We start from the raw sequence: 27,531 nt of genomic DNA, 5'->3' as shown, positions 1-27,531 counted from the left end.
TAGATAAACATATGAAAGAGAATGGTGATGCTGATTGTCTTAGAAAGGGGTGGGAGAAGGAGTGTCTGCAGCAAAAGGACTTCCACGGTGTGCATTCTATGTGCTTCTGTGATTTCCCTTCAAAAGATTATTTTGTGAATTCTTTCATCTCCCCTAAGCCCATGATAGACTCCTCACTGAAAACAATGAGAAAACTGGGTCACTTAAATTAAACTGCGCAGTTGCACTGGCCCAATTTCCTTGCTCTGACATGTTGGGCTGAATTTTCAGGAAGCTATGGAGACTCCACGGAGCTTTAAAAATGGGGGTTGGACCAGGATTCTGAACCCCCCCCCCCCCCACTATTTTGATCAGATCCTTTTTATGCCAGTAAGGGAAAGGAGACAAAATATGTCTCACACGAGGGAAAACCAAGTTCAGCAGGCCCATTTGAACTTTGTAGAGTTCAAACAGACCATAATTTTGCTGTGGAAAGGGCCTTGTCCCACAGCATGGGAAGCACAAATTTATGGGGGCAGGCATAAAGGGAAAATAATATCTGCCGAACTGTCAAGCTGTGGAGATGTTTATGACCCCGCTTTTTAAGAATAAAAAAAGGCCTGTCTGTATCAGGGAGAGTTAAAAAAAAATCTGTTCTTGCAGTTACAAGAGCAATTTTATTTATTGCATCTCAACACAGCTCCTAGTGGATACTGGGTGCGTTTGCATGGAAGGTGTAAGGGATGGGGAACTGGTGGTCATGAGTTAACTTGGGAACTATAAAAGGCCATGAGGTGGATAGCAGGCATGAGTTAGCATAGATGGAGCATGGAGGCTGGGTTGGGGGGGGTTGGGGGGGGGGGTGATGCAGTGTCAGGGGTTAGGGCTAGAGGACATGATGTTTATACAAAACAACTGGCACAAATTCCCAGAGAACTGATGCAGGCCTTTTGAACAGACGGTCTCGACGCTCAGAGGCCCCTCGGGCCACCTTCGATTTGTGTCCAGGGGCATCAGGCTCAAGCCATTCTGCACCTGCCTCCCTGGGGTGAAAGCTGGGTCTGACAAGCGACTTTTCACCCCAACGTGGATGTGGTGAGCTGGAAAATTTCCCGATTTATAGTATCCGACTTGGGAGCGGAAATCCAGCCTGCTGCGTTCGTCCAGAGAAAAGAGAGTGGAGGTCAGTTCACTATGCTTCTGACTAGGCTCCTGCCACAATGCTGGGCAAAAAACACAATTATTTGATTGGAGAAATTCAGCACTTCTGCACTTAACAATACGGCCATTGCTTCAGGATTTTGGCTCAAACTATGTCAAAGTTAAAAGGAAAAATAGCTAATCCATATGTGCCAAAGCCAATTGCCCAAATTTCTGCCCTTGTTGAGATTGGCTATTTTAGCTCAAACCATGGAATGAATGCAGGATGTCTAAAGCTCAACCATACAGAGCCCAATGTTCCATTGTGGAGGTCAATGTCTACATTATTTTCAATTACCGAATCAAAGGCTGTGTGCTTACCAGATTAGCACTTTTGATAAGTGTCGATTCTCACTAGGAACTCCTAAATTAGGAAACCAGTCTTGAAGAGAAACATGGTGTTGTCTCGCCAGCAGTCATGTCGTCTCCCTTGTCCTTTTCCGAGCACATTTGTATCTTTTTTTAAATATAACTCCTGTAAAGCCACTGATCTTACAGATTGAACTCTCTACACTATGTTTTAGCAGTCACAGAGATGTAGATTTGGGTTCCCATTTTTCAGACTGTTCCAAAAATTAATGACTTCACTTTATACGGCAGCAAGGGGCCCCATCAACCTGAGAGAGCAATTCTAATTTACAGAGAAACACTGTGCTCTTGTTTCTATACATTGCAGTGATTTACAGTACGTTTCAACTCTGCTTAGGCATTTGGAGCTTATGGGCGGCATTGCAACATCAGAGCCAAACGCGAGGCGATGCAAAAGATGGTCATTAATCCTTTGATGTTGTTTCTTTAACACAACCCTTTGAGAGTCAGCCAAACGTGTTCACTATCTCCTGCATCCAAGCCTCATTCAAGTTGCACTTTCCCTCAAAGGTACTAATCTCATCAGAGCTTCCAAAAGCAGCTAATAACATTTTTGAAAACTATTTAAAAAGATAAAACGCATTGTGTCCGTATAATAGCTGTGCAATTTTCAAAGATGCCATCTGGGGCTGATTATTTGTAACTCTTCAAAAACATTGTAATTGGAATAACATCGCTGTCATTCTGCTAAACATCCAAATCTCCAAACCTTTCTTTTAAATCAGCATTCTCTATCTGTTAAGAGAGAAATTGATAGAAACATGCATTTAACAATTATTTTAACTTGAAAAGGAGGAAGGTGAAAAGTTGAGCTACTAACCTGGCATTGGCCACACATTCCAGTGTAACTTCAGGGAAACCAAAGACCACACTTGTATTTTTTGGTGAGATGATTATAACTGGAGCTATAGGGTCTGCCGGAGCACCTGTATCTTTAAGAACATAAAAAGATAAAAAGAAATCTCTGAAAATAAATTATTTTTGAAGGCCGCATACACTTGAGAATGTATATCGAAGCACAATTAAGTAGTTCTTTTGGAGGAAAGGTTGTGGTGAAATTAAGTACTCACACTTTCTGCAGTGATTCTATTTTTAAAAATAAATTTAGAGTACCCAATTCATTTTTTCCAATTAAGGAGCAATTTAGCGTGGCCAATCCACCCAGCCTGCACATCTTTGGGTTGTGGGGGCGAAAACCACGCAAACATGGGGAGAATATGCAAACTCCACACAGACAGTGACCCAGAGCCAGGATCGAACCTGGGACCTCGGCGCCGTGACAGTGATTCTATTTTAAGCTTTAAACATAAAGTCTTCATATTTTTAAAAATAAGATGGTCTCACATCTTACTAATCAAAAGCAAGCTATCCTGGCAAACATTTATCTCTACTATTCTCATTAAACCAATCTGACCCTGATCAGTGACCCAGAACCAATTTAAAATGGCAACCAGTAATAGCTATTATTATTATATTTCTGTCTACACTCGCACTTGCAAGTGAGAAAATAGAGGACTTTAACACAGGCGAGTCCTGATGCATGCAGAATTGATTAGAGAACTCTTTTTGTGCATTGTTGACCAAACATGTCACTTTGTAAAATTGGCAATGAAGCTGGCAATATTCGGGACAGTGAGGATTGTGGAAGTGCATACAGGACGAACAGCTTAAACTTGAACCAGGATTATACATTTAAGTGTTATACCACGGCCAAAATTCTTTACAGCTAGAATGAATTGGAAATGATTGGAATTCCATGCTTGGATCAGATTTGCATTTAGTTGGAGTCAGTTGCAGAAGCGAATACATCAAAGAACCAGCCATCAAAGAGGATTGTGTCAGAGGAAGGGAGAGTCTAAAAAATGTATTCATTAGAATCGTACAAATTAACTGACGATGGCAAATGGAGAAGTAAAACATGCTTTCAGCTTCTGAAGTAATAGTTATTTCACGCAACTGCAGGAATAGGTGTAAAATCCCAATTTTCGAGCATTAGCAAAATTGGAACTAAGCTAGCTTGTGCGTGACGGCTTCAAAAGCTCAATGGGCGGGGGGGGGGGGGTGGTTTGCATGACACTGAATATTTTAACTGAGGTCACACCTAATTTGAAGAGGTCACTTTCACTGAAGTTTGCTTAGATGGCATGGTCCATAAGCCTGCCTCACTGGGGGGTGAGGGCGGGGGGAGGTGAAGAATCTGATAAGATAGCAGCTAATGGCTGCAACTCACCACTAAAGGGGAAGTTTCGTAGCCAAAGGAAAGTTGTCTCATTTTTCACAATGAAGCTGTGGAGATAAGTAATCAACGGTATTGTTTTTGATGCTGAAGTGTAGATGGTCCTCCTTCAGGTGGAACATTGATGGAAGATGACTGTTTGAAATGTAAAGCCACCTTATAATGCAGTGCTGGGGTACTTCCTGGGCATGACTCCCTCCCTTCTGGGGTGTAGCCACCGAAGTTGGCCATTCCCTCAATACAAAATGGAGGAACGCAAAGCTTGCAGGGTAAAATGGAGAAAGTTTGCAGCACAAGCAGGCTGCAACAAGCCACTGTGTATTCTGTCTGCTGAGAGAGCAGACAGCACCGAAACGAACATTCTGCATACTAATGAGGCAATCTCCGGGACAGTTAGCATGGTAATGGAACGATCCTAGGGACAAAGGACACAAATAGGGAAGTTATTGCAACATTGTTTGGGAAGCCAGACACCCCGGCACCAGCGGGGTTCGAAGACAAAGCACCTGAAGGCCCGCCCAGTAGTCGAGGGACAGCCTCAGTATTGGGGGGATTCAAACAAATCGATTGGGAAGAGACCCAATCGATCCCCAGCAGATAGAGGGTCCGCCCAAAAGGGCACGAAGCCCTGGGACCTATAAAAGACAGGTTCCAAACTCAGTTTGTTCTTCTTGACCAGCCCTCCTCTCTTGACCAGCCCTCTCGACCAGCCTTTACCGAAGAAGACCTTGACCGAGAGAGAGGTTCGGACAGCAGACGCCAGCAAGTAAGTGTCTCACAACGATCGCTACCAGAGATAGACACTCCTGACCCCTTTTAACCCGTACCAACCTGAAGTCTGCGGACCCAGTGCAGAGCAAGAGGCCATTGTCCCCCTGATCCGGCAGTTCCTTATTCAGATAAGTATTGGTCTATTTAGTGGTAGGAATAGTTTAGTCATCTTAGCGTGTGCATGAGTAGTTTATAATTGTATTATAATAAATTCATTTGTTTGAACTTACTAATTGGTGTATGGTTTTATTGCTTTGAACTTGACCTTGAAACTTGTGGCGGTATCTTAACGATACCTGGCGACTCCAAAGCTAAGTAACGAAACAGAGCCAAATCTAGTGTTAAGCACACTCACCCAGAACGAGCAACAGGGGGCTTCACTTATATGTACGTCCCTGTTTGGCAAAAAGCTGTCGCAAACCCCACCGACATTTTGTCATGTCAACGGGAGGGTGAGGGCGAATCCGAACGTAGGGGAGATGATATGGCAGGAAGCCCGCTAATGATATGTTAATGAGGTCCCCGAACTTGCTTGGTGGAAACTGCATTACATCATTGGCGCAGGCAAGGACAATGGGGATGAGAACTTTTGCCAACGTAAAAGCTGTTTGGGGACGTCCGTTGTTTTCTCCGCCCTAAATGGCTTTCCTATCCTCCGAACATGGGGCGGAAAATCCCAGCCCATGTTTCTTCTGTGGCCCGAGAGGGGTGTAATCCAGGAAGCAGCCATGATACCTTCATTGTGCAGCATTAATTAAAAGAAAAGAACTAGGAAGTAAAAATCTCTTGAAAATAATGCTGCCTTCTGCATCCATTCCTCCTGGCTCAACTGGAAAATCCTCAAACATCAGAAGAGCATCTGGAGTCAGACAGTCCAGCACCTTATCGTACAGGAGGTGGCCATTTGCTCTATTGCATCAGCTCTTTGAAAGAACTATCCACTTTGTCCCCTCTTCCTGTAAATTGGGAACCGCAACATCTTTTAGAAAGTTCAGTTTGATGGACTGTATACAATTACTACCCTTTTGCACACATTCCTCCATTATACCAAAATGGCATGGCATACCTTTCATGGAGGTATCTGAAAAATAGCAAAAGAAGAATTTCAAATGGATACATGGCGATGAGATAGATCTTTGAAGGGGCCAACATTTCTCCTCTTCTAAATAATATTGCACAGTGAAGACAGTCAAGGCTGCTTCTTGGATAATTCATTGATTTCCTTAATTATGCTTCTGTGGTCTCATGCCAGCTGATGCAAATCCTCTATGTTCCTGGAAGCTTTCAGCTGATATGAAGATCTTGATGCCTACATGGATGCTGGCTACAGCATTCAAGGGAAATCTGCCAAACAGTAAAAGCGATGCATCCACTGAAAAGTAATCACTAAAAGTGCATTTTCCCACTTACTTTATGCTGGTGTGCACTGCAGACTGGAAGGAGGTGGTGGTATGAAATCTTCATGTTCTGGTGCAATTCCTTCTATGGGAACAGTCATTGCTAATCAAAATGTAGTCTGTAGATTATCTTGCAGCAGATGGTACAACTATGTGACAGCTGCTCTTGTAAGGCAGAGGTGACAAGGTCACCTATAACCTGGTGGCATGGGTGTGATGTGATCTATAGGACAGAGTAGCGAAAGGTGCAGACCATATGCCTCAGGAGTTGTTCCAGCTGCAGAAATGTTCTTCTTCATCTAATTCAAGCAGCATGTTTGAAATCACGGAAGAAATACCCACGCTCAACACTTTCTATAGTGAAATTTCAACAACAGCAGCAATCCAGAATAATAGTGCCCCCCCCCCCCCCCCACCCCCCCACCCCCCAACAGGCATGTTTCCCACAGGGGGTGAGGGTACATAAATTCAGGTCAGTGCCCATCCCATCGCCTTCCTGCCCCTCTCTGAACTCTCCCCCATAATACAAGATTTTAAGAGTCAAGTGGTCTTGTTATCAAGCCAATTGACGCTGAAAATATACTGCCCAGACCATAAAACAATTTGGCATGAGATCAGGAAGCCCATTTTTAAAACTTGAATGTTTAAAAGGCACGAAGGGAAGATGAATAGTTTCTCTTCAGGGACTGCCCTTGGCTGGTCGCCGGACAGCCCACCTTAGGTCAAATCCCCTCTTCCTTCCTGTTTTCCCATCCCTACTACCTAACCTATCCAAACCATCGCCGCCTAATACCCAGGACTTGGCTGTTCCAGGGATACATGGGTCTTGACCTTCTTTACCTTCTGCAGCCCTGGACACTGACACCATCCTGACACTGCCAGGGCTGATCAGCTGCCGGCCAATCGGATCAGCTGGCAGCTCGAGAGGGCGGGACCTCCGCCCCAATCGAGGGAAAGTGTTCAACAGGAAATATTCACAAATGCAAAAAATGATAGATAACCCTGAATGCTAATGCATAAAGCAAAACATAGCAAATTATAATCAAAGTGCAACAGAATCTAAGAACTTGTGGCAGGAGTCAAAATTGCATTTGCCTTCAAGAATCTGTTTGATTAAGACGAGCCCCAGAACTGTCGGGTGCGCAGTTTATATAAAAATGTATGCCAGACTTTGTCACTGCCAGATCTATTCATATGTAGGAAAATAAAACATGTTCAACAGCTCATGTGAGAAAAAAATGTAAAATTAAAATATTAGAACTTCATTTTTTTTTACATAGCTACAAAATATTAAAGCTTTCAAATTTTATAAAGTATGTATGCATATAAACATGCTTGAAGATTCAATTCCCAGATGATGTACATTGAAAAACTGCACCCGCGTCACAGATATTTCTGAACCATTATTCTATTCTATTTCAATGGGGTACCAGGACTGCCTGCACCATGGCCTCCATCAATATAAATTTCTATATTCTACAGAGAAGTTCAAGACAGGAGTGGTTTCTACTGCTAGCCAAGGAGCCAATGAAGAAACTGGTTCAACCCATCCACTAGTCCCTGAAATTTTGACAAAGTCTGTTGGACTAAATAACCATGGATGAGCCCAATGCCACAGCTATTTATTGATCTATCTCTTGCTTAATTGTTGTTTCAAGAACTCCTACTAAATACTATAGAAGAACATAGAACAGTACAGCACAGAACAGGCCCTTCGGCCCTCGATGTTGTGCCGAGCAATGATCACCCTACTTAAACCCACGTAACCCGTATACCCGTAACCCAACAATCCCCCCATTAACCTTACACTACGGGCAATTTAGCATGGCCAATCCACCTAACCCGCACATCTTTGGACTGTGGGAGGAAACCGGAGCACCCGGAGGAAACCCACGCACACACAGGGAGGACGTGCAGACTCCACACAGACAGTGACCCAGCCGGGAATCGAACCTGGGACCCTGGAGCTGTGAAGCATTGATGCTAACCACCATGCTACCGTGAGGCCCCTATAATGTGCAACTCTCCGAAATATATATACAAAACAAATATTCAGATCTACTGTTATGAAATATTTAGCTCCTGGGTTGGAAAATATGTTCAGAAGCGGTGATGTATGAGAGATTCTTTCAAATTAACTCTCATCCACCTTCTTATTGGAACAGAGGTGACTTTCAATGTGACAGATATTGACTAACAAGTTTGTGAAAGATACTGTAGATATCTAACGAACAGGAAAAACAGATTGAAAAGAGAACAAAATAAGGGTGGAAATTGGTTAAGGCCGAATATCGAGAATGTAACTAATGGCATGCTCCAAAGAGCAAGCCCAAGATCAGCATAAAATTGGATCTGGGGGTCCCATTCCAATATATTAGATGATCAGCTTGCCTATTGTGCCTTTATGAAGTAAATTGATTTCAGACCACTTGCCATACCTGCAGTAGTCCTTGTACAGGTGTGCCATGGTCAGCTGGGTTTACTTTAGGAGAGGACAATGGGATGGGAGTCGATCAAAAGTAGCAGCATTCCTCAGGGATGCTCCACTGCTGATGACGGTTTCAGATTAAATGTTGCTCTGAATTAGTCCATACTATAATTCGAAAAGCGAGATATTTGAAATGGACGTTTGGGTCACTGTCCATCAATCAGCATGAATAGAAGGCAACCTTCATAGGATCTGACAACCGCACTAAAAAAGGTCAAAACCTGTCACTTTTCCCCCCAAATAAGTCTAATGCAGTCACTGAATAATTACACTCAAAAAATAATAGATATTCAATTCTTTTCTCGACCGACAATTACCAGAATGGATACAACCTGTGATTTTAGCACCTTCTGCATTGAGTGTCAAGTTAGTGCTGTCAGTTGCTGCTCAGCAAGTCTGGTGCAGTTGGTGGTGACACCGATATAAAGGGATTTGCTAAGATTAGTAAACATTTTGCATGGCATCTTTCCAATAGTTAGCCCTGGAAAATCTGGTAAGCTTGCTTTACAGTTTCTACTAGCTAAGTGACAACTGTGCATTAGGGTAAGATGTCACTAACATGAATAAACAACAGTATTGCAAGCAGTTCATCTACCCTACCATTTGGCAAAAGGTCAAATTCAGCACTTGTGCACAAACATAAATGCAGTGTAATAGTATCACTGGCAGAGCCGAGAAAGACTCCATTCAAAAATCTGATTCTTCCCATGTTCCGGCAGATAAACTGGACAGGGGCAGCAATGCAATTCATTTTGGTGGTACCAGTTAGTCTTTGATAACGTTTTGGGTAAGCTGACCATTCATTTGTTTGGCAATATTGACGCTCCTTAACCAGAACTAAAACTTGTGATTTGTGTCTTTAAATGATTGTACATCTTCTTTGTTGGCTCTGCTGCTGAATTGACTCAGTATCATTCAATCAATCTAAATGGACCAGGTTTTGCAGCATGGGTAGCAAAGATTAATGTAAAAGTGACATGCTAGTCACCTCCATGTGACATTATTGTAGATAAAGAAAGACAAAATTTACATTACTGCATGTCAGCAATTAAAAAGATTTGCCAAGTTAGGGTCACTTTGCGATGTGCTGCGGACTGAATGGAGAAACAAATGTGTCTTCCCACATGTTTAAGTCACAAATCTGCCCTTCTAGCTAGAATGTCACTGGTCATTACCCAAACAATAACAACGATACCTGCACTCCTAACTCAAGTAAAACAGTTGGTGCTGAAATGCATGAGGCCTTTCTAACCATAAACCACCTTGCAGTTTATTTGTAATTGCAACTGAATTCTTCTGCTCAAAGAAAAAAAAGTAAAATAATTGATCCGAGTTTAGTTAAGGAATGGATTACAGCAAATATTCCTGCTATATTTTGAAGTGGAAATACTGGCAGAATCCATGAATTATACTGCAAATTTGATATTTTTCAACCCAACTGCATTTATGACCTTACAGTGCCAAGCAATAATAAAAGAAGTGAAAACATTGTCAATAGACCACCTAATAACTTCATTTTAATTAAACATGGTATAACTTTCCAAAATCTCCCTTATAGATCCCTATTATCATTGCCCATTGTTTCATATTCTCTGTTAGGCAGAGGTGAAGATTTAGGAATTGCTGCATGCTTCCATTGATACCATGATCATGCAGAAGAAAGCTGTCTATTTAGGATACAACTGTTCCCATCAGTCCACACCCCACTGCCAGACAGCTGGAGATCTGAATTATTTCAAGATGTCGAGCTGGCAAAGGGCAACTCAACCAGGATCTGATTCACCTGACATCAATGCACCACCCACTGAAAAGTGCTGATCGGATACAATCAACAAAGAATTTCAGCTGCCAATCAAGATTGCAGCTTCAGCATCAGATCTGGCTGGAACTATTTGCTAATCTGCTTTGAGACCTCCATTTGAATTCCAGATTGGGGTAGCACGGTGGCGCAGTGGTTAGCACTGCTGCCTCACGGTCCCAGGTTCGATCCCGGCTCTGGGTCACTGTCTGTGTGGAGTTTGCACATTCTCCCCGTGTCTGCTTGGGTTTCGCCCCCAAAACCCAAAGATGTGCAGGGTAGGTGGATTGGCCACGCTAAATTGCCCCGTAATTGGAAAAAAATGAATTGGGTACTCTAAAATTTTTTTTAAAATCCAGATTTAGTTGATATTCACATCTGCAATCCTTCAGACCAGTCCTTGCTTCTGGTTTGATGTAGTACCAGGGGCACTGACTCAGTGTGATAGAGGGAGAGACAGGTGGAGTTTTATCTGCAGTGTGGTTTCAACACCAAAGTAGGTAATAAGGCAGCACTCATTAATAATTTTGTTATCCGAGATACAAACACTCATTAAGATCAATGGTAATTTGTGGATTACAAAGCAGTGATTGATTGCAGAGTGGCATAGCTGGAGCACTAGGCAGCCCCATTTGATTTACCCTTCTGAGCTGCTACCAGAAAAGAACATGTTCCATTTCACTCCCCAACTAGGTATGTCCATGATCAACCACAGATATAGGCAAATTGAATGATGCAAGATGATGCTTTGAATGCGAGTCGTTGCAGGTAATTAAGTCTTTACAGGTCCAGACGGTGCAACTGGAGAGAGGGATAATCACAGGTTAAAGAGGTGTGAATTGTCACAAGCCAGGACAGTTGGTAGGATTTTGCAAGCCTAGGCCAGATGGTGGGGATGAATGTAATGCGGCATGAATCCAAGATCCCAGTTGAGGCCATACTCATGTGTGCGGAACTTGGCTATCAGGTTCTGCTCGGCGATTCTGCTCGGCGATACAGCGTCCAGAAGGCCGCCTTGGAGAACGCTTACCCGAAGATCAGAGACTGAATGTCCTTGACGGCTGAAGTGTTCCCCGACGGGAAGGGACCATTCCTGCCTGGCGATTGTCGCGCGAGGTCCGTTCATCGTTGTCGCAGAATCTGCACGGTCTCGCCAATATACCATGCCTTGGGACATCCTTTCCTGCAGCTTATGATGTAGACAGCGTTGGCCGAGTCGCACAAGTATGTACTGTGTATCTGTTGGGTGGTGTTCTCACGTGTAATGGTGGTACCCATGTCGATGATCTAGCACGTCTTGCAAAGGTTGCCATGGCAGCGTCGTGTAGTATCATGGTCACTGTTCTCCTGAAGGCTGGGTAGTTTGCTGCAAACAATGGTCTGTTTGAGGTTGTGAGGTTGTTTGAAGGCAAGTAGTGGGGGTGTGGGGATGGCCTTAGCAAGAAGATCGTCTTCATCGATGACGTGTTTAAAGCTGTGAAGAAGATGTTGTAGTTTCTCTGCTCCGGGGAAGTACTGGACGACGAAGAGACCTGTAAAGACTTAATTACCTCCAAAGACTCGCATTCAAAGTATCATTTTGCATCATTGAATTTGTCCATAAATGTGGTTGTAAAGCCCATCTCTTCATTCACCTGAGGAAGGAGCTGCGCTCCGAAAGCTAGTGATTTGAACCAAACCTGTTGGATTTAACCTGCTGTTGTCAGCCTTAGAGGAGAGGTGGCTCCCCAGGTATGGGAAATATTCCACGTTTGGTAGGGTTTCTCCGTTGATCTGGGTGGCGGGAGAGACCGGATCTTGCCCTGGGGAAACAGATCCCCAGAATGTCGACAAAACACATGGATAGGAGCTTCAAGACAGGTCAACAATTGTTTTTTTAAGATTTCAAACAGTTGGCAGAACGATCAGTGGAAAGGGCAGCTTGTGAGTGTTAGTAGCCATTGGAAAAGGCAAGATACAAGTATTGTCGGAGAAAGAAATTATCCTGCTTCAAAACAGGAACTTCATTTAGATGGCGCCCTGAGGTTCAAGTTGCCTCACAAGGGCATAATGATGTAAAAGCAGACATTGACTGGGAATGAAGGAGATATTGGAAGGGCTGACCAGAAACTTGTTCAAATGGATTGTAGGGATGACAGGAGATGAGGGGAAGCTGGAGAGGGTGAAGGAGAGAATTCCAAAACATGTGGGGTGGGATCTTCCGGTTGTTCACACCGGCAGCATCTACCGGTGCCACCGACGGCATTGCCCCACCACTGGTTTCCCGGCGGCGTGAGTGGATTCAATGGGAAATCCAATTGCCACTGACGGGACTAGAAGATCCTGAAGCAGGCCAGTGGCACACGTTCTTCCGCCGCTGAGAAGACGGCCAGAGAATCTTGTCCATGGTTTACAGGATGCGGGTGTTGCTGATTAGGCCAGTATTTATTGCCCATCCCTAGTTGTCCTTCAGGTGGTGGTGAGTAGCCTTCTTGAACTGCTGCAACCCCTGCGGTGCAGATACCCCGCAGTGCTGTTAGGGAGGGAGTTTCACGATCTTGACCCAGTGACAGTGAAGGAACGGCAATTTCCAAGTCGGAGTGGTGAGTGACTTTTTCATAGAATTTACAGTGCAGAAGGAGGCCATTCGGCCCATCGAGTCTGCACTGGCTCTTGGAAAGAGCACCCTACCCAAGCCCATACCTCCACCCTATCCCCATAACCCAGTAACCCCACCTAACACTAAGGGAAATTTGGACAGTAAGGGCAATTTAGCATAGCCAATCCACCTAACCTGCACATCTTTGGACTGTGGGAGGAAACCGGAGCACCCGGAGGAAACCCACGCACACACGGGGAGAACGTGCAGACTCCACACAGACAGTGACCCAAGCCGGGAATCGAACCTGGGACCCTGGAGCTGTGAAACATTTGTGCTAACCACTATGCTACCGTGATGCCTGACTTGGCAGGGAACCTCCAGATGGTGGGGCTCCCAGGGTTCAGCTGCTCTTGTCCTTCTAGATGGTAGTAGTCATTGGTTTGGAAGGTGCTGCCAAAGAAACCTTGGCGAGTTCCTTCATAGCATCCTGTAGATGGTACACATGGCTCCCACTGTGATGGAGGGTTTGAATGTCTGTGGAAGGGGTAGAAATCAAGCAGGTTGCTTTGTGCTGAATGGTGTCATCACGTTCCTGACTTGTGCCTTGTGTCATGAGAATGTCACTTTAAGAAATGCTTGTCTGCTCATGTTACTGCAGTTATGTCAGAGTGTGGGTGCAGCTGAGTTCTGCCTCTGTTTTTTAGTTTCACTTTGAGAAAAGCTTAGGTGTGTCTGCGTTTTTTGGTTTTGTGTTAGTGTTTGTGTTAGCTGCAGCAAGCCAGAGAAGGTGTAATGTTGTTCTCTCTGCCATGTAAGGTCTATCTCTTGATCATTTGGTGAATTCAGAGCGATAACTGCTCTCAGTAGTGAATTTAAACCTGATGTGGTTCTGTTAAAAGTTTTTTATATGTCTTATGGATGTTAAAAGGAAAGCTTAAGGATTACTTAGTGTTGTATTCTTTGGGGGTTGTATTTGAATTGATCTTTGCTAAGATGTTCACTGTATGTTTTAAAAAGGTTAACTTGAGTTCATAGAATAAACATTTTGCTTTAAAAAATATTTTTCGATTTCTGCTGGACCACACCTGTAGAATGGGCCGTGTGCTCCCCATACCACAATCTAGTAAAAGTTGTGGGTCAGGTGAACTCCATGATACACTTCGGGGTTCTCTAAACCCTGGCCCATAACTATTTGGGGGCTTGAGGGGATAAAAGTCTATCTATTGGATTGGCTTAGTGACCTTAAAGGCACAGTAAGAAGTCTTACAACACCAGGTTAAAGTCCAACAGGTTTGTTTCAAACACGAGCTTTCGGAGCACGGCTCCTTCTTCAGGTGAATGGAAAGGCTTGTTCCAGAAATGTTTATATAGACACAGTCAGAGATGCCCGGAATGCGAGCACCTGCAGGCAATCAAATCATCAAAGATGCAGAGAGAGAGGTAACTCCAGGTTAAAGAGGTGTGAATTGTCCCAAGCCAGTTCAGTCGGTAGGCCTCTGCAAGTCCAGGCTTGTTGGTGGGGGCCGAATGTAATGCGACATGAAGGCAGTGAGGGATGAGCATATTGTGGTGGCTTTTCAGGTGTGGTATTTCAGTTAAGTAGGGAATGCGTTGTGGACAATGGCCCTTTCAGAGGCTCTGAAGTTTTTGGGGGTGGAGATGGTCACACGCAGGACCTTACAGACAGAGGCTAAAAGCAGACTGTTAGATTTGGCAAAAACATTGCAATTAACATTACCTGACAAAATGCGAAAAGATGAGGTAATTATGGCGGTGGCTAAGCATTTAAAATTGCCTGAGATACAGTTTGACTCATTGGAAATGGCAAAAATTCAGTTACAAATTAAACAAATGGCACACGAGAAAGAATTAAAGCAGCTTGAATACGAAAGAGAGGAAAAAGAAAGAGAGAGAGAGTAAAAAGAAAGAAAATGTTTGAACTTCGGAAAATGGCCATGAAACATGACAGTCAGTTAAAATTGGTGGATTTAAAGGGAAATGTACAGTTTGAGGATAGTGGAGGACAAAAGAAAGAGCATCAAAGTCGAAGGCTTGGTGTGGATCTACTTAAATATGTCTAAGCATTGCCACGGTTTGACGAGAAGGAGGTAGAAGCCTTTTTCATTTCATTTGAGAAAGTGGCTAAACAAATGAAATGGCCACAGGACATGTGGGTATTACTGATTCAAACAAAGCTGGTAGATAGGGCTGGTGAAGTGTTTGCATCACCACCGGAGGAGGTATCTGAGAAGTATGAGGAGGTGAAAACATCCATCTTGGGTGTATATGAACTAGAGCCTGAAGCCTACAGACAAAGGTTAAAAAAATTAAGGACAGCATTTGGTCAAACATACATGGAGTTTGAAAGGATCAAACAGAGTAATTTTGATAGGTGGATAAGGGCTTTGAAAATAGACCAAACATATGAAGCTCTCAGAGAAATTATACTTTTGGAGGAGTTTAAAAATTCAATTCCTGATGTAGTGAGAACTCATGTGGAAGAGCAAAGAGTTAAAACTGCGAGATTAGCAGCAGAAATGGTAGATGATTATGAATTATTTCATCAATCAAAGCTGGGTTTCCGACATCAGTTTCAGCCTGTGAAGGATAGAAACTGGGGACATGAGAAATACTCAAGTGGTAGAGGCAAAGGTGATCTAATGGGAGATAATAAGGAGAGTGTACCTCAGATTAAAAAGGAAATCCACGAGGGTGGAAAAGAAATGAAAGTTTCAAATGTTTTCCCTGGAATAAACTAGGCCATGTAAAGTCACAGTGTTGGTGGTTGAAGAAAAGCACTGGGAAGGATGATGTGGTAAAACAGGATTCAGCAATGGTAATGCCATTGAATGCCAAGGGGTGATGGCTAGATCCGCTCTTGTAGGAGACTGTCATTGCCAACTGTTAGCCCAAGCCTGAATATTGTCCACATTTTGCTGCATTTGGACATGGACTGCTTCATTATATGAGGAGTCGCGAATGGTGCTGAACATTGTGCATTCATCTGGGAACATCCCCACTTCTGACCTTATGATGGAAGGGAGGTCATTGATGAAGCAGCTGAAGATGGTTGGGCCCAGCACACTTCCCTGAGGAACTCATGCAGCGATGTCCCTGAGCTGAGATGATTGACCTCCAACCACCACCGCAGGGCAGTGGATGTTGTCTGTATGGACTTCAGTAAGGCCTTTGACAAGGTCCCTCATGGGAGACTGGTACAAAAGGTGAAGTCACACGGGATCAGGGGTGAGCTGGCAAGGTGGATACAGAACTGGCTAGGTCATAGAAGGCAGAGAGTAGCAATGGAAGGGTGCTTTTCTGATTGGAGGGCTGTGACTAGTGGTGTTCCACAGGGATCAGTGCTGGGACCTTTGCTGTTTGTAGCATATGTAAATGATTTGGAGGAAAATGTAACATGGAACATAGAATGCTGAGCTTTGTCCGAAACCAAGATCAAGCTATCCCACTCCCTGTCATTCTGGTGTGCTCCATGGTCTGATTAGTAAGTTTGCAGATGACACAAAAGTTGGTGGAATTGCGGATAGCGATGAGGACTGTCAGAAGATACAGCAGGATTTAGATCATTTGGAGACTTGGGCAGAGAGATGGCAGATGGAGTTTAATCCGGACAAATGTGAGGTAATGCATTTTGGAAGGTCTAATGCAGATAGGGAATATACAATGAATTGTAGAACCCTCAAGAGTATCTAAAGTCAGAGAGATCTAGGTGTACAGATCCACAGGTTACTGAAAGGGGAAACACAGGTGGAGAAGGTAGTCAGGAAGGCATACGGCATGCTTGCCTTCATTGGCCGGGGCATTGAGTGTAAGAATTGGCAAGTCATGTTGCAGCTGTATAGAACCTTAGTTAGGCCACACTTGGAGTGTAGTGTTCAATTCTGGCCACCACACTATCAGAAGGATGTGGCGGCTTTAGAGAGGATGCAGAAGAGATTTACCAGGATGTTGCCTGGTATGGAGGGCATTACCTAGGAGGAGCAGTTGAATAAAATCGGATTGTTCTCACTGGAACGACGGAGTTGAGGGGCGACCTGATAGAGGTCGACAAAATTATGAGGGACATAGACAGAGGCTTTTTCCCAGGGTAGAGGGATCAATTACTAGGGGGCATAGGTTTAAGGTGCGAGGGGCAAGGTTTAGAGGCAACATACGAGGCAAGCTTTTTACACAGAGGGGAGTGGGTGCCCGGAAGTCGCTGCCGGTGGAGGTGGTGATGGAAGTCACATTTAAGGGGCATCTTGACAAATACATGAATAGGATGGGAAAAGAGGGATACGGACCCAGGAAGTGTAGAAGATTTTAATTTAGATGGCCAGCATGGTCGGCACAGGCTTGGAGGGCCGAAGGGCCTGTTCCTGTGCTGTACCTTTCTTTGCTCTTTGTTTGTTCACCACAAACATCTTCCTTTGTGCCAGGTATGACCCCTACCAGCGGAGAGTTCCCCCCCTTATTCCCATTGACTCCAGATTTGCGAGGCTTCTTTGATGCCACACTCAGTCAAATGCTAATGCTTGATGTCAAGGGCATTCACTTTCACCTCACCTCTGGCATTCAGCTCTTTTGCCCATGTTTGAACCAAGGCTGTAATGAGGTCACGAGCTGAGTGACCCTGGCGGAACCCAAACTGAGTGTTTGTGAGGTGGTTATTGTTGAGTTATTGATAGCACTGTTAATGACTCCTTCCATCACTTCATACGATGGAGAGTAGATGGATAAGACGGTAATCGGCTGGCTTAGATTTGTCCTGTTTCCTGTGTACAAGACACATCTAGGCAATTTTCCACATTGCCAGGTAGATGCCAGTGTTGTATCTGGAACAGCTTGGCTTGGGGTGTGGCAAGTTCTGGAGTCTTCAGTACTATTGCCGGAATATTGTCAGGGCCCATAGTCTTTGCAGTATCCAGTGCCTTCAGCTGTTTCTTGATATCACGTGGAGTGAATCATGTTGACTGAAGACTGATAACCATGATGCCGGGGGCCTGCGGAGGAGACCGAGATGGATCATCCACTCGGCATTTCTGGCTGAAGTTTTTTGCACATACTTCAGCCTTGACTTTTGCACAGATGTGCTGGCCTCCTCCATCATTGTGGATGGGGCTATTTGTGGAGCCTCCTCCTCCAGTGAGTTGTTTAATTGTCCACCACCATTCACGGCTGGATGTGGTGGGACTGCAGAGCTTATATCTGATCCATTCGTTGTGGAAACGCTCATCTTATGCTGTTTGGCGCAAATGCAGTCCTGTGTTGTCGCTTCACCAGGCTGACATCTCATTCTTCGGATGGCCTGATGTTGTTCCTGGAATGCTCTCCTGTACTCTTCATTGAACCAGTGTTGCTCCCCTGGCTTGGTGGTAATGGCAGAGTGGGGGATATGCCAGGTTGTGAGGTTGCAGATTGTGGTTGAGTACAATTCTGCTCCTGCTGCTGGCCCACAGTGTCTCATAAATGGCCAGTCTTGAGTTGCTGGATCTGTTCAAAGTCTATTCCATTTAACATGGCAGGACCACACAACACAATGGAGGGTATCCTCAATGTGAAGGTGGGACTTTGTCTCCACAAGGACTGTGAGGTGGTCACTTCTACACATACAGTCATGGACAGATGCATCTGCAGCAGGCAGGTTTGTCAGGATGAGGTCAAGTATGTTTTTCCCTATTGATGGTTCCCTCACCTCCTTCTGCAGTCCCAGTCTCGCAGTTATGCCCATTAGGACCCGGTCAGCTCTGTCTGAGGTGGTACCACCAAGCCAAACTTCGTGATGGACATTGAAGTTCCCCACCCAGGGTATATTCTGCGCCAATGCCACCCTCAGTGCTTCCTCCAAGTGGCATTCAAAAGCAGCTATCATCGTCATGCTTGTTAACCCATTTCGACCCTGTAAGCCGAGCCTGTTAACCTCACCTTTCGAGGTTTAAGCCATCCTAGCCTACCGCATGGATGATGGGACATAGCGTCCAATTGCATTCAACTCCAGGACACTTGCTGAGCCTAACTATACCCAAATCGAAAAAGAGGGTCTGGCTATAGTATTCGAGGTAAAGAAGTTCCACTAGTAATGTGTTCAGGTGCTAATGGACCACAAGCCTTTGCTCGGACTATTTGAGGACAGGGTAATTACACCCATCACTTCCACACGATCCAACGTTGGGCTTGACTACTGGCCACCTATGAATATGTGTTGGAGTACCATTCTGGGGCAAAGATTCTCCATGTGGACACGCTAAGCCACCTCCCCCTACTGACCAGGCCACCGTTGCCAGCGTGGCTATCGCGGCCCTGCATTTCATGGACCCTTTGCCCATCGCGGCGTCCTGAATTCAGGTTTGGACCCAGGCGGATCCACAATTGCCCCAAGTCAGGCACATTAAATTATATGGGACTCAACACCACACCTTGCTGGACGACCTGAGGGCTTACACATTCAAAATCGCGGAGCTCAGCATTGAAGAGGGTGTCATCCTTTGGGGGACGCCAGTCGTGGTACCAGTAAGTTGGGTGCAGCCCACTTCGACAGGACATAATGGGCATCTGGGAATTTCCAAGATGAAGATGTTGGCCCGCAGTTACGTCTTGAGACCCGGAATAGATGCCGACATAGAGAAACGGTGTTTGCAATGCCAGGAACACCAATGCTGCCACCAGCGGCACTCCTCCACCCGTGGGAATGGCCGGGTTGACTTTGGTCCCTTCGCCAAGGGTCCATAATAGTTGACACCCAATCCAAATGGATAAATATACGGCAGATGCAGGTGACAACCACAAAGGCCACGGTTGTGCATCTTTGCCTGGCGTTTAGCACACATGGCATCCTGGAAGTGCTCATTTCCGATAACGGCACAGCCCTTACCAGTGCGGAATTCAGCTCGTCCATGCAATCCAATGGAATCTGCCATGTGTGCACCGCTCCATGCCACCCGGCCTCAGGCGGTTTGGCCGACGTGCGGTCCAGATTTTCAAGCAGGGGATGAAGAAGCAGACCACTGGATCCCTGGAGACGCATTTAGCCAGGTTCCTTTTTTTCGACGAACCCACACCACATACCTGACATGGGTCGCACCCATCCGAGCTGCTCATGGAATGCCACCTCCACACTCGTTTGAGTCCGGTGCGTCTGGACATTGGCGGGAGGGTCCGTTGCAGCCTGGACAAGTCCGAAGATTTAAGTGGTAATTCGATAAAAGATGCTGGGTGGTATTTTCCGCGCCTCCCCCTCCTCAGCTTGTTCTCGCGTTGGGGGAGACTGCCCGACAATGAGCCAGTGACAGGATCTTCTGGTCTCTCTGCTGTTAATGCAGCTTCACATTGTATGGATATTCCACCCCCCCCACCCCCTCCATCGGTGGGTCCGGAAGGTTCCACTGGCGGGAATGGCTGGAAAATTCCAGCCAGAAACTTAGAACATTAGAAAATAATCTTCCTATTACTCAATGGATTATATTTTGAAAACTGAAAGGGTAGAGGATGTGTGAGATGTGTAATTATTTCTGCCTAATTTTCGATACACAGTGGCAGTAAACGTTCGCGAGGATCTGAGGGTCACACATTCGCAGGTCAGACCTTACCAGCAAATGTGTCTTTCACCTTCATGAGCTGAGAGAGACCGAGAAGAAGAAAAAGGAAGCAATCAAAGGAAAACAAATCAATAGAGACAAACAATGCACACACAACACAGTGAGTTGTAGCAAGAATGGGAACACCTCTGTTTCGACAAATTCTTGCTGGAGCCAGTGATCCTACTCAGCAGGATCATGCCTTCAAACATCCTCAGGAAGCTTGCAGTCAGCAAATTGTTTTGTTTTAATATTCATACAGAGTGATAGGGCTGCCCGCAGAATAAAGAGCTTGGAAAGTAAAACTCACAACAATCCTGTGTACAATTTAAAGAAGGCCCCAGGCGGAGACTTAAACCCACTGATTAAATTCTTCAGTTAATTTCCATACGCAACTCAGAAGATATCAATGTATTTCTGTCGGAAGCAGCTTTGAAATCATGTACGCTGAAATAGAACTATAATTCAATAGTTTCGGTTTGAATTGTGGCTGTCTTTATTGATAGATAGTCAGTGACCATGGGGCTACATATCATTTTTTCTGCTTATTGTTGCTGAGGGCTGTGAGTGAAACGTGTTGTGCGCGCAATGGATCGCCTTGTCAGATGGAGTGAGAAATGCCTAACCTGGCTGTTCTTTTCAACATTTCCCAATTTTCAGACTGTTCAAAACATGAATGACCACAAGAACCTAAAGCAGGCTCTTTCACCGCAAAGATGATCATCCCAATTTGGCTACTTTGAGCTTTTGGTTTTGAAGATTCTCTTGCAAAGGCAAAACATACCTTCAGAGGTCAAAGCAGCAGAGCATTTTGTCAATTTTTAAAATTAGCTTGACCAATAAAAGATAGTAAAATCTATGGAGAAAATGGTACATATTTGAAACTATATTGTGAGTATATCTGACAGTTTTAGTGGTGGACAACAGCTGGTTGCACTCTCTTTCAACTTCATTTCAATATTTGAATCATCAATCTCAGCTTCTGCTAAGTCTTAATATCATACTTTGATTTCCCACATTATTCCCTATTGTATTAATGGGCAGAGAAACAACAGTTTGCCTTGTAAACCGAAATCCGTGTTGTGCCAAACTTTGGAAGTTTTCTGAATGTGTGTACATGCATCGGTAAGTAACTTGGCTGTTCAAAACAAATCAATTGTTTAGCAGGTTCTGACCAGTTAGTGTAGAGGGGAATACACATATATGTAGGAACACCCAACAGATGTGTACAGAGGGAAGTGTTTAAGGCAAAAACGCCTTCATACCACAAGGTACTTTGTATTGGATGTGTCTTAGGAGGGCCTTTTTTTAATACAACAATGCATTTTGCTTCAAGTGGAGTTTTTCCATTAACTGTACACTTGAAAGCTCAGAACTGGTAGGTGGGAACAAAAGGTGTCGCAAAGAAAGATAAAACCTTTACAATACTTTCACAGCAAAGTTTATATATGAAATTCTTGACAATTGAAAAAATAACTTCAAGGCAATAAAAGCCCAACATCTCAAAATTGCTTTCATCTCCAAAATGGGTGTGGAAAGCCAAGTGGAAGAGACAAAATAATGAGAATTAATGAAAGATTAAAGGATTTCCAATGGTTCTGAGGTTCCTTGGAAAAGTGAGCAGCTAAGCCATGCTGAAAGGGAAAGTTCCATGTTTGATACCTGTTTGTGTTGAGGTAGCTTATTCAGACTAAGACAGCGGTCTGGTCATTGCAATTGATCACACCATCGCTGAATTAGGTGAGAGAAAAATCAATCTTTTTTCCTGCAATCCTGACTGGAAGTGTGGAGACTGTGTGAGGACAGGATTGTGCTCCGCTGTGATGCCCCATGGCTGAGCATTTTGCAAAATCATAAATGATTAATGGTCAGAGAAATCAAGAGGATTTTGGTGGTCCAGTGGTTAGCACTGCTGCCTCACGGCCCCATGGACCTGGGTTCAATTCCAGCCTTGGGTAACTATCTGTGTGGAGTTTGGACATTCTCCCATGTCTGGCTGGGTTTTTTCCTAGTGCTCCATTTTGCTCCCACAGTCCAAAGATGTGCAGGTTAGGTGGACTGACCTTGCTAAATTGCCCCTTGGTGTCCAAAAAAATAGGTGGGCTTACTGGTTTACGGAATTAGGGCGAGGGCCTGGGCCTTGGTAAGGTCATCTTTCGGAGGGTCAATGCAGATTCGATGGGCCGAATGGCTTCCTTCTGCCGAGGGGGTGAATGTTCACTTTCTGACTGTATTGATTTGGGTTTCAGTGCCTCCTTCTGCACTGTAGGGATTCTATGATTACCTGTGCTACTGGGAATTTCAGCTGGCAATGTGTAGATGCCTTCCAGAGAAGGCAAATACATAAATAAAGTTTGATGAGATACATTATTTTAGAATTTGCAGAAAATTTTAGGTTAAAAATAACCCTCGAGAAAAGTTGTTAGGGAGAAATTTTAAAAATATAAACTTAAGATCTGTTCGAATCAGCAACTCAAGATGTTTTTGCAAATTACTGGGAACATGGTTGCAAAATTTGATATGTCCCTTGCAGATCCATGTGATAAAAGCTAAAACACCACTGGTTTAAGGGACACATTCTCGTTGTCTTCTTAAATTGCAGCAGAAAATTGGATTTCATGTTAAAGTCCAAATTACTTGTTAAAAATTAACTGCACATACAAAATGAATAGATTAAGCACCAAAAATTGTGGCAAATACAATTTAGGCATTGGATTTGCAAACCTCTGGTCATTTAGATTCCTAACAACAACATGGGTGAATAAGTCATTTAAAGAAAGCATCAATAAGTATCCAGCTCATTATCTGCTGTTCATAGTTTCAAATCAACATAGCAGAAAACAATTTGTTGAAAGATTGATATTACAAATTCTCCTGTGAAGCTGATGACCATGAAACCCCAGTCAATACCATCAGAAAGCGAACATTCACCCCCTCTGCTTTGCGTGGGACCTGTCTGTGTGTAAATTAACTGCTGTGCTTGCTTACATAATAATAGCAACTGTGCATCAAATGTAACTAATTTGATGTGAAGGGTATCTAGATCTAAGCTCGAAAAAGGTTGCATGTTTTATGAGTAGAGGAGGGGGGAGGTTGACACCACGCTGGTGGGCGGCTTTCAAAAGATATGGCCGCCTTTTTAAAGGGTGCCCTGATCTTATAAAATGGATCCTGCCCGGGGAGATGGGACCTCGCTATGAAAGGGGTGAGGGGTGGGGGGGGGGGGGGGGGGGGGGATTTTCCAGCAGGGAGTCCCAGTACTTATATTTAAATGAATTCAAATAGCCAGGAACCCCATTGCATCACCGGTGGGGGTGGAGACAATCGAGCGGGGAAATCCCGTCAGCGGGAGAGCCATTTTGGGACACCCCCTTGATTCTCTGTGCCCCCCCCACCATTCCTGCCCACTGAAAATGGGAGTGGGAATCCTCCCCCACCCTATTTCAGGATAGGCATATATATATGATGAGGTGTTACATTTGGTTTTTCTACTTTATAACAGCTGTCTAAACTTGCCTCCTTTGTCCCCTCTAACCTAAAAATTGAGCACTACTCAGAAGAAATTACCAGCTGGTGGCAGTAGCAGTCGCAGTACAAGTATTTCTCAAACAGAATCCTTTCCCTATCCCCATTCAGAGATTCATTGAAACTGGCAATCTGCCTTTGATCAATGTTTGGTATTTCAGTCTCATCCTGTTTCGGTCAGACCTTGATGAGGCAGATTCTCAAGTAAATTTGTTATAAATGTAATCATGAGGTTAAATGGACTGCAATGCGCCTGCCTGTCAGCTGGTGAGAAATTGTAACCGAGGATGATCTGTGCTCATAAGAGAAGTTAGAACCGCAGTACAGGACCATTTTGCCCAATCTCAAGGTAGTGCCACGGTATGTGTTTAACTCTATTTGAAAAGACAGCGGGCAAATTAACTGCTTTGATTCAGATTGTACAGTACACTCAATCTCACAGAAATTAAAACTAGCCACAGAATACGTTTGGAAATGTGGGGATGAAAGACTTCAGAGGGTTTTGGAGATAAATTTGATTTTCTATAAAGGACTGGACTTTTGCTCTGATCAAGAGCCTCTGTGTTGTTGTGAAAATGGTAAAAGAGGCTGAAAACCAGATGTCCTGCCCCCAAACATAGCACTTACCACTTTTGTGCGGCAGAAATGGGTCCCGGTTGGGACTTATTCACGTACATTTTGCAGAGGTAGCTCCCTTCACTTGTGTCTTTTCATTAGCCAGGAGTGGGCAACATGATGTGTTCAGATTTAAGCTGGAGCAGGTCTAAACTTTACAGAGTCTTTTGGAGCTGTAGGATATGAATATGGTTCCAGGATACCATGGGGTGAGGTCATGTGCCCATTAGGATTGTTAAAAGTAGGTATGAATGTGCATAACAAACCCATAAACCCATTAACTGGAACTGTCAGAAGTGTCAAAATGAACTGTCAGAAAAAGTTTCAAAACAAACACGCCTCATTATGTATATTTGGATGAGAGCCCAGATAACCATCACATTCGTTGACCTGACTCGCCTGCACCCACCCCCCAGCAATGAAGATCCTGGTTTTGCGGGCACTTTCTCTTGAGATGGGTGGGCCGAGCCTAGAGGATGAAAATTCAGGCTGTAGTCTCCAAAGTCCCGGGGGGGGGGGGGGGGGGGGGGGGGGGGGGGGTTGAAAATCACAGCTCATACAAAGTTATGCTTTAAATTGTCCATTTCATTCCCAGATGGAAGAGAATTGGGGCACAAAGAATAGCTAATCAGTATTTCTACGGGGATACATGGCCTATGTGATTCATGATTCATATTGTCAAAGGAATAGTCTATGAGAGAGGATTGATTTCTAAAACATCCCTGAAACAAGTTAGTCTGCAGTATCTTGAACAGAGAGAGCAGATAGAGACTGAAAGTTTTAATGGTTCAACACACACAAATGTGGATGGGAATTTGCATGTAGAAGCTCAGGAACTAGAATAACTAGTTAAGGGACAGTGAAAAGTATACCCGTGAAGTGGGTTTTCGGTTGTGTTAAAAGTATTTTAAAAATAAATTTAAAGATCCCAATTCTTTTTTTCCCAATTAAGGTGCAATTTAGCGTGGCCAAACCACCTACCCTGCACATCTTTGGGTTGTGGGGGAGAATGTGCAAACTCTGCATGGAGAGTGACCTGGGGTCAGCATCAAATCCAGGTCCTCTGCGCCGTGATGCAGCAGTACTAACCACTACGTCACTGTGCCCCCTATTGTGTTAAAAGTAAAGGGGAATTTCTGCTCAGTAATTTAAAGAAGTTAAAATTGTGTTTCGTCAATAGTGCTTTTAGTCTGTTTCTTACAGTAAAGGGTTAAACATGAAATATTTTCTCGCGTTATCCTTTCAGCTATCCAGAGAATATCTAAATTTCTTTTTTTAAAAAAAGATATTGATCTCAATAGAGATCATAATTGATTCTGCTAATTTTAAAATAGTGCTAATTTTAAAATGACAAGTTTCATGGAGTTCTGGGTTTGATATCATATTCACATTGAAAGTCATTTAATATTTGGTTGTAAACACTAGGGAAAGGAGTTAAATTTTCAGCATTTGGACCAGGTGTGACCCCCAAAGCCTTTGAAATCCAAGAACACAATTCTACTCTCACTTTTTAAAAATGGCACTGCTACCTCCTTGAAACATAAGAAAATTACTACTTGGACATGTGTGCCTGTGCAACCAAAAAGAGCTAGCTGTCCAGCCAAATCTGACTTTCCAGTCCTTGATCTGGAGCCTTGTAAATTACAGCACTTCATGTGCATATCCGAATGTGGTGAGTATTTCTTCCTCCACCACCCTTTCAGGCAGTGAGTTCCAGAAAAAGTTCCCCTTCACTCCCTTCAAATCCTTCCACCAATTACTTTAAATCTGTGTCCCCTGGTTATTGACTTCTCTGCTGTGGGAAGTTCTATTAATTTTATCTAGGCGTCTTAAAATTTTATCCACCTCAAATAAATTTCCCTTCAGCTTCCGCAGTTCCGAAGAAAACAACCTCAGCCTAGCCAGTCTTTCCTCATGGCTAAAATTATAATTTGATGGATGAATCCTAAATCGGAACACAAAAATCTGTTGGTGTCTGCACCTCAAGAAATATACAAATTAACGGTGATTCTTTAGGTGAAGTGTGAAGTTTCATGATCCACCTATAGAGTCTGTGGAAACAGAGACTTGGGCACCCTGGAAGAAGGACTTGAAATAATAATAATCGCTTATTGTCACAAGTAGGCTTCAATGAAGTTACTGTGAAAAGCCCCTAGTCGCCACATTCCGGCACCTGTTCGGGGAGACTGGAACGGGAATTGAACCCGCACTGCTGGTCTTGTTCTGCTTTACAAGCCAGCTGTCTTAATCCACTGTGCTAAACCAGCCCCTGATACAATACTTGTTCCCAGACAGTGAAATCTGGGTGCAGTCAATGACGCCACAATCTATTTATTTTTATTTACCCATATTTTAATTGCCATAAAGTTAAGACCATCCAAAGATCTGCATTCTATATCTTAACTTGGATAAAGACAAATCCCCTATCACACCTGTGCACATTGGCTTACATTAGCTCTTGGTCAGAAATGCCTTGATTTTAAAATTTGAATCCGTGGGCGGAATTTCCTGCCCCCCCCCAAGCGTGTTTGGCAGACAGTCCCGTCATTGGTCCGCGGCGAATCCTCCGGTCCCACCACTCTTGCTGGGGTTTTGCATGACCTGCATCCTCCGTCGCAGGGAACGCGCTGCAGGAGGTTGCGATCGGCGGGACCAGAAGATGCCACAGGTGGGAAGGGCTGGAAAATTTCAGACCCTGTTTTCAAATACCTCTATGGCCCCATTATTTTCATCTCCTACAGTCCACAATATTCCAAGATATAACAGCTCCTCTAATTCTGGACTCTTGTGCATTCCCATTTGTAACTACTCCACCATTGGTGCCCGCCCGTGCCTTCAGTTGCCTTGGCCCGAGGATCTGTAATTCCTTTCGTACCTCCTACCTCACTTTCCACCCTTGAGACATCCCTTTAACCCACCTTGACCAAATATTTGGTCATCTGACCCAATATTTATGTGGCTCAGTGTTATACTTTGTTTTATAATGCTCCTGCCTTGGGAT

At 44.2% G+C, this 27,531-nt stretch overlaps 1 protein-coding gene across 7 annotated transcripts in view; it reads right to left on the bottom strand.

Annotated features, from left to right (window-relative positions):
- sdk2b (sidekick cell adhesion molecule 2b) overlaps nt 1-27,531 on the bottom strand; it is a 1,143,109-nt gene that overhangs the window by 367,143 nt on the left and 748,435 nt on the right. For 6 of the 7 annotated variants that reach the window (XR_005458034.1, XM_038777821.1, XM_038777823.1 and 3 more), the window contains one exon: nt 2,369-2,480. Coding sequence is in view for 6 of the 7 variants with exons in the window: in XM_038777821.1 (XP_038633749.1) it covers nt 2,369-2,480 (112 nt within the window). In the remaining variant the exon portion in view is untranslated. The remainder of the gene's footprint in view (nt 1-2,368; nt 2,481-27,531) is intronic. The other variant, XM_038777822.1, reaches the window with a different exon arrangement.

Source organism: Scyliorhinus canicula, chromosome 18 (genome assembly GCF_902713615.1).
Source record: "Scyliorhinus canicula chromosome 18, sScyCan1.1, whole genome shotgun sequence".
Lineage (NCBI taxonomy): Eukaryota > Metazoa > Chordata > Chondrichthyes > Carcharhiniformes > Scyliorhinidae > Scyliorhinus > Scyliorhinus canicula.
This window is presented reverse-complemented; position numbering and strand designations above follow the sequence as displayed.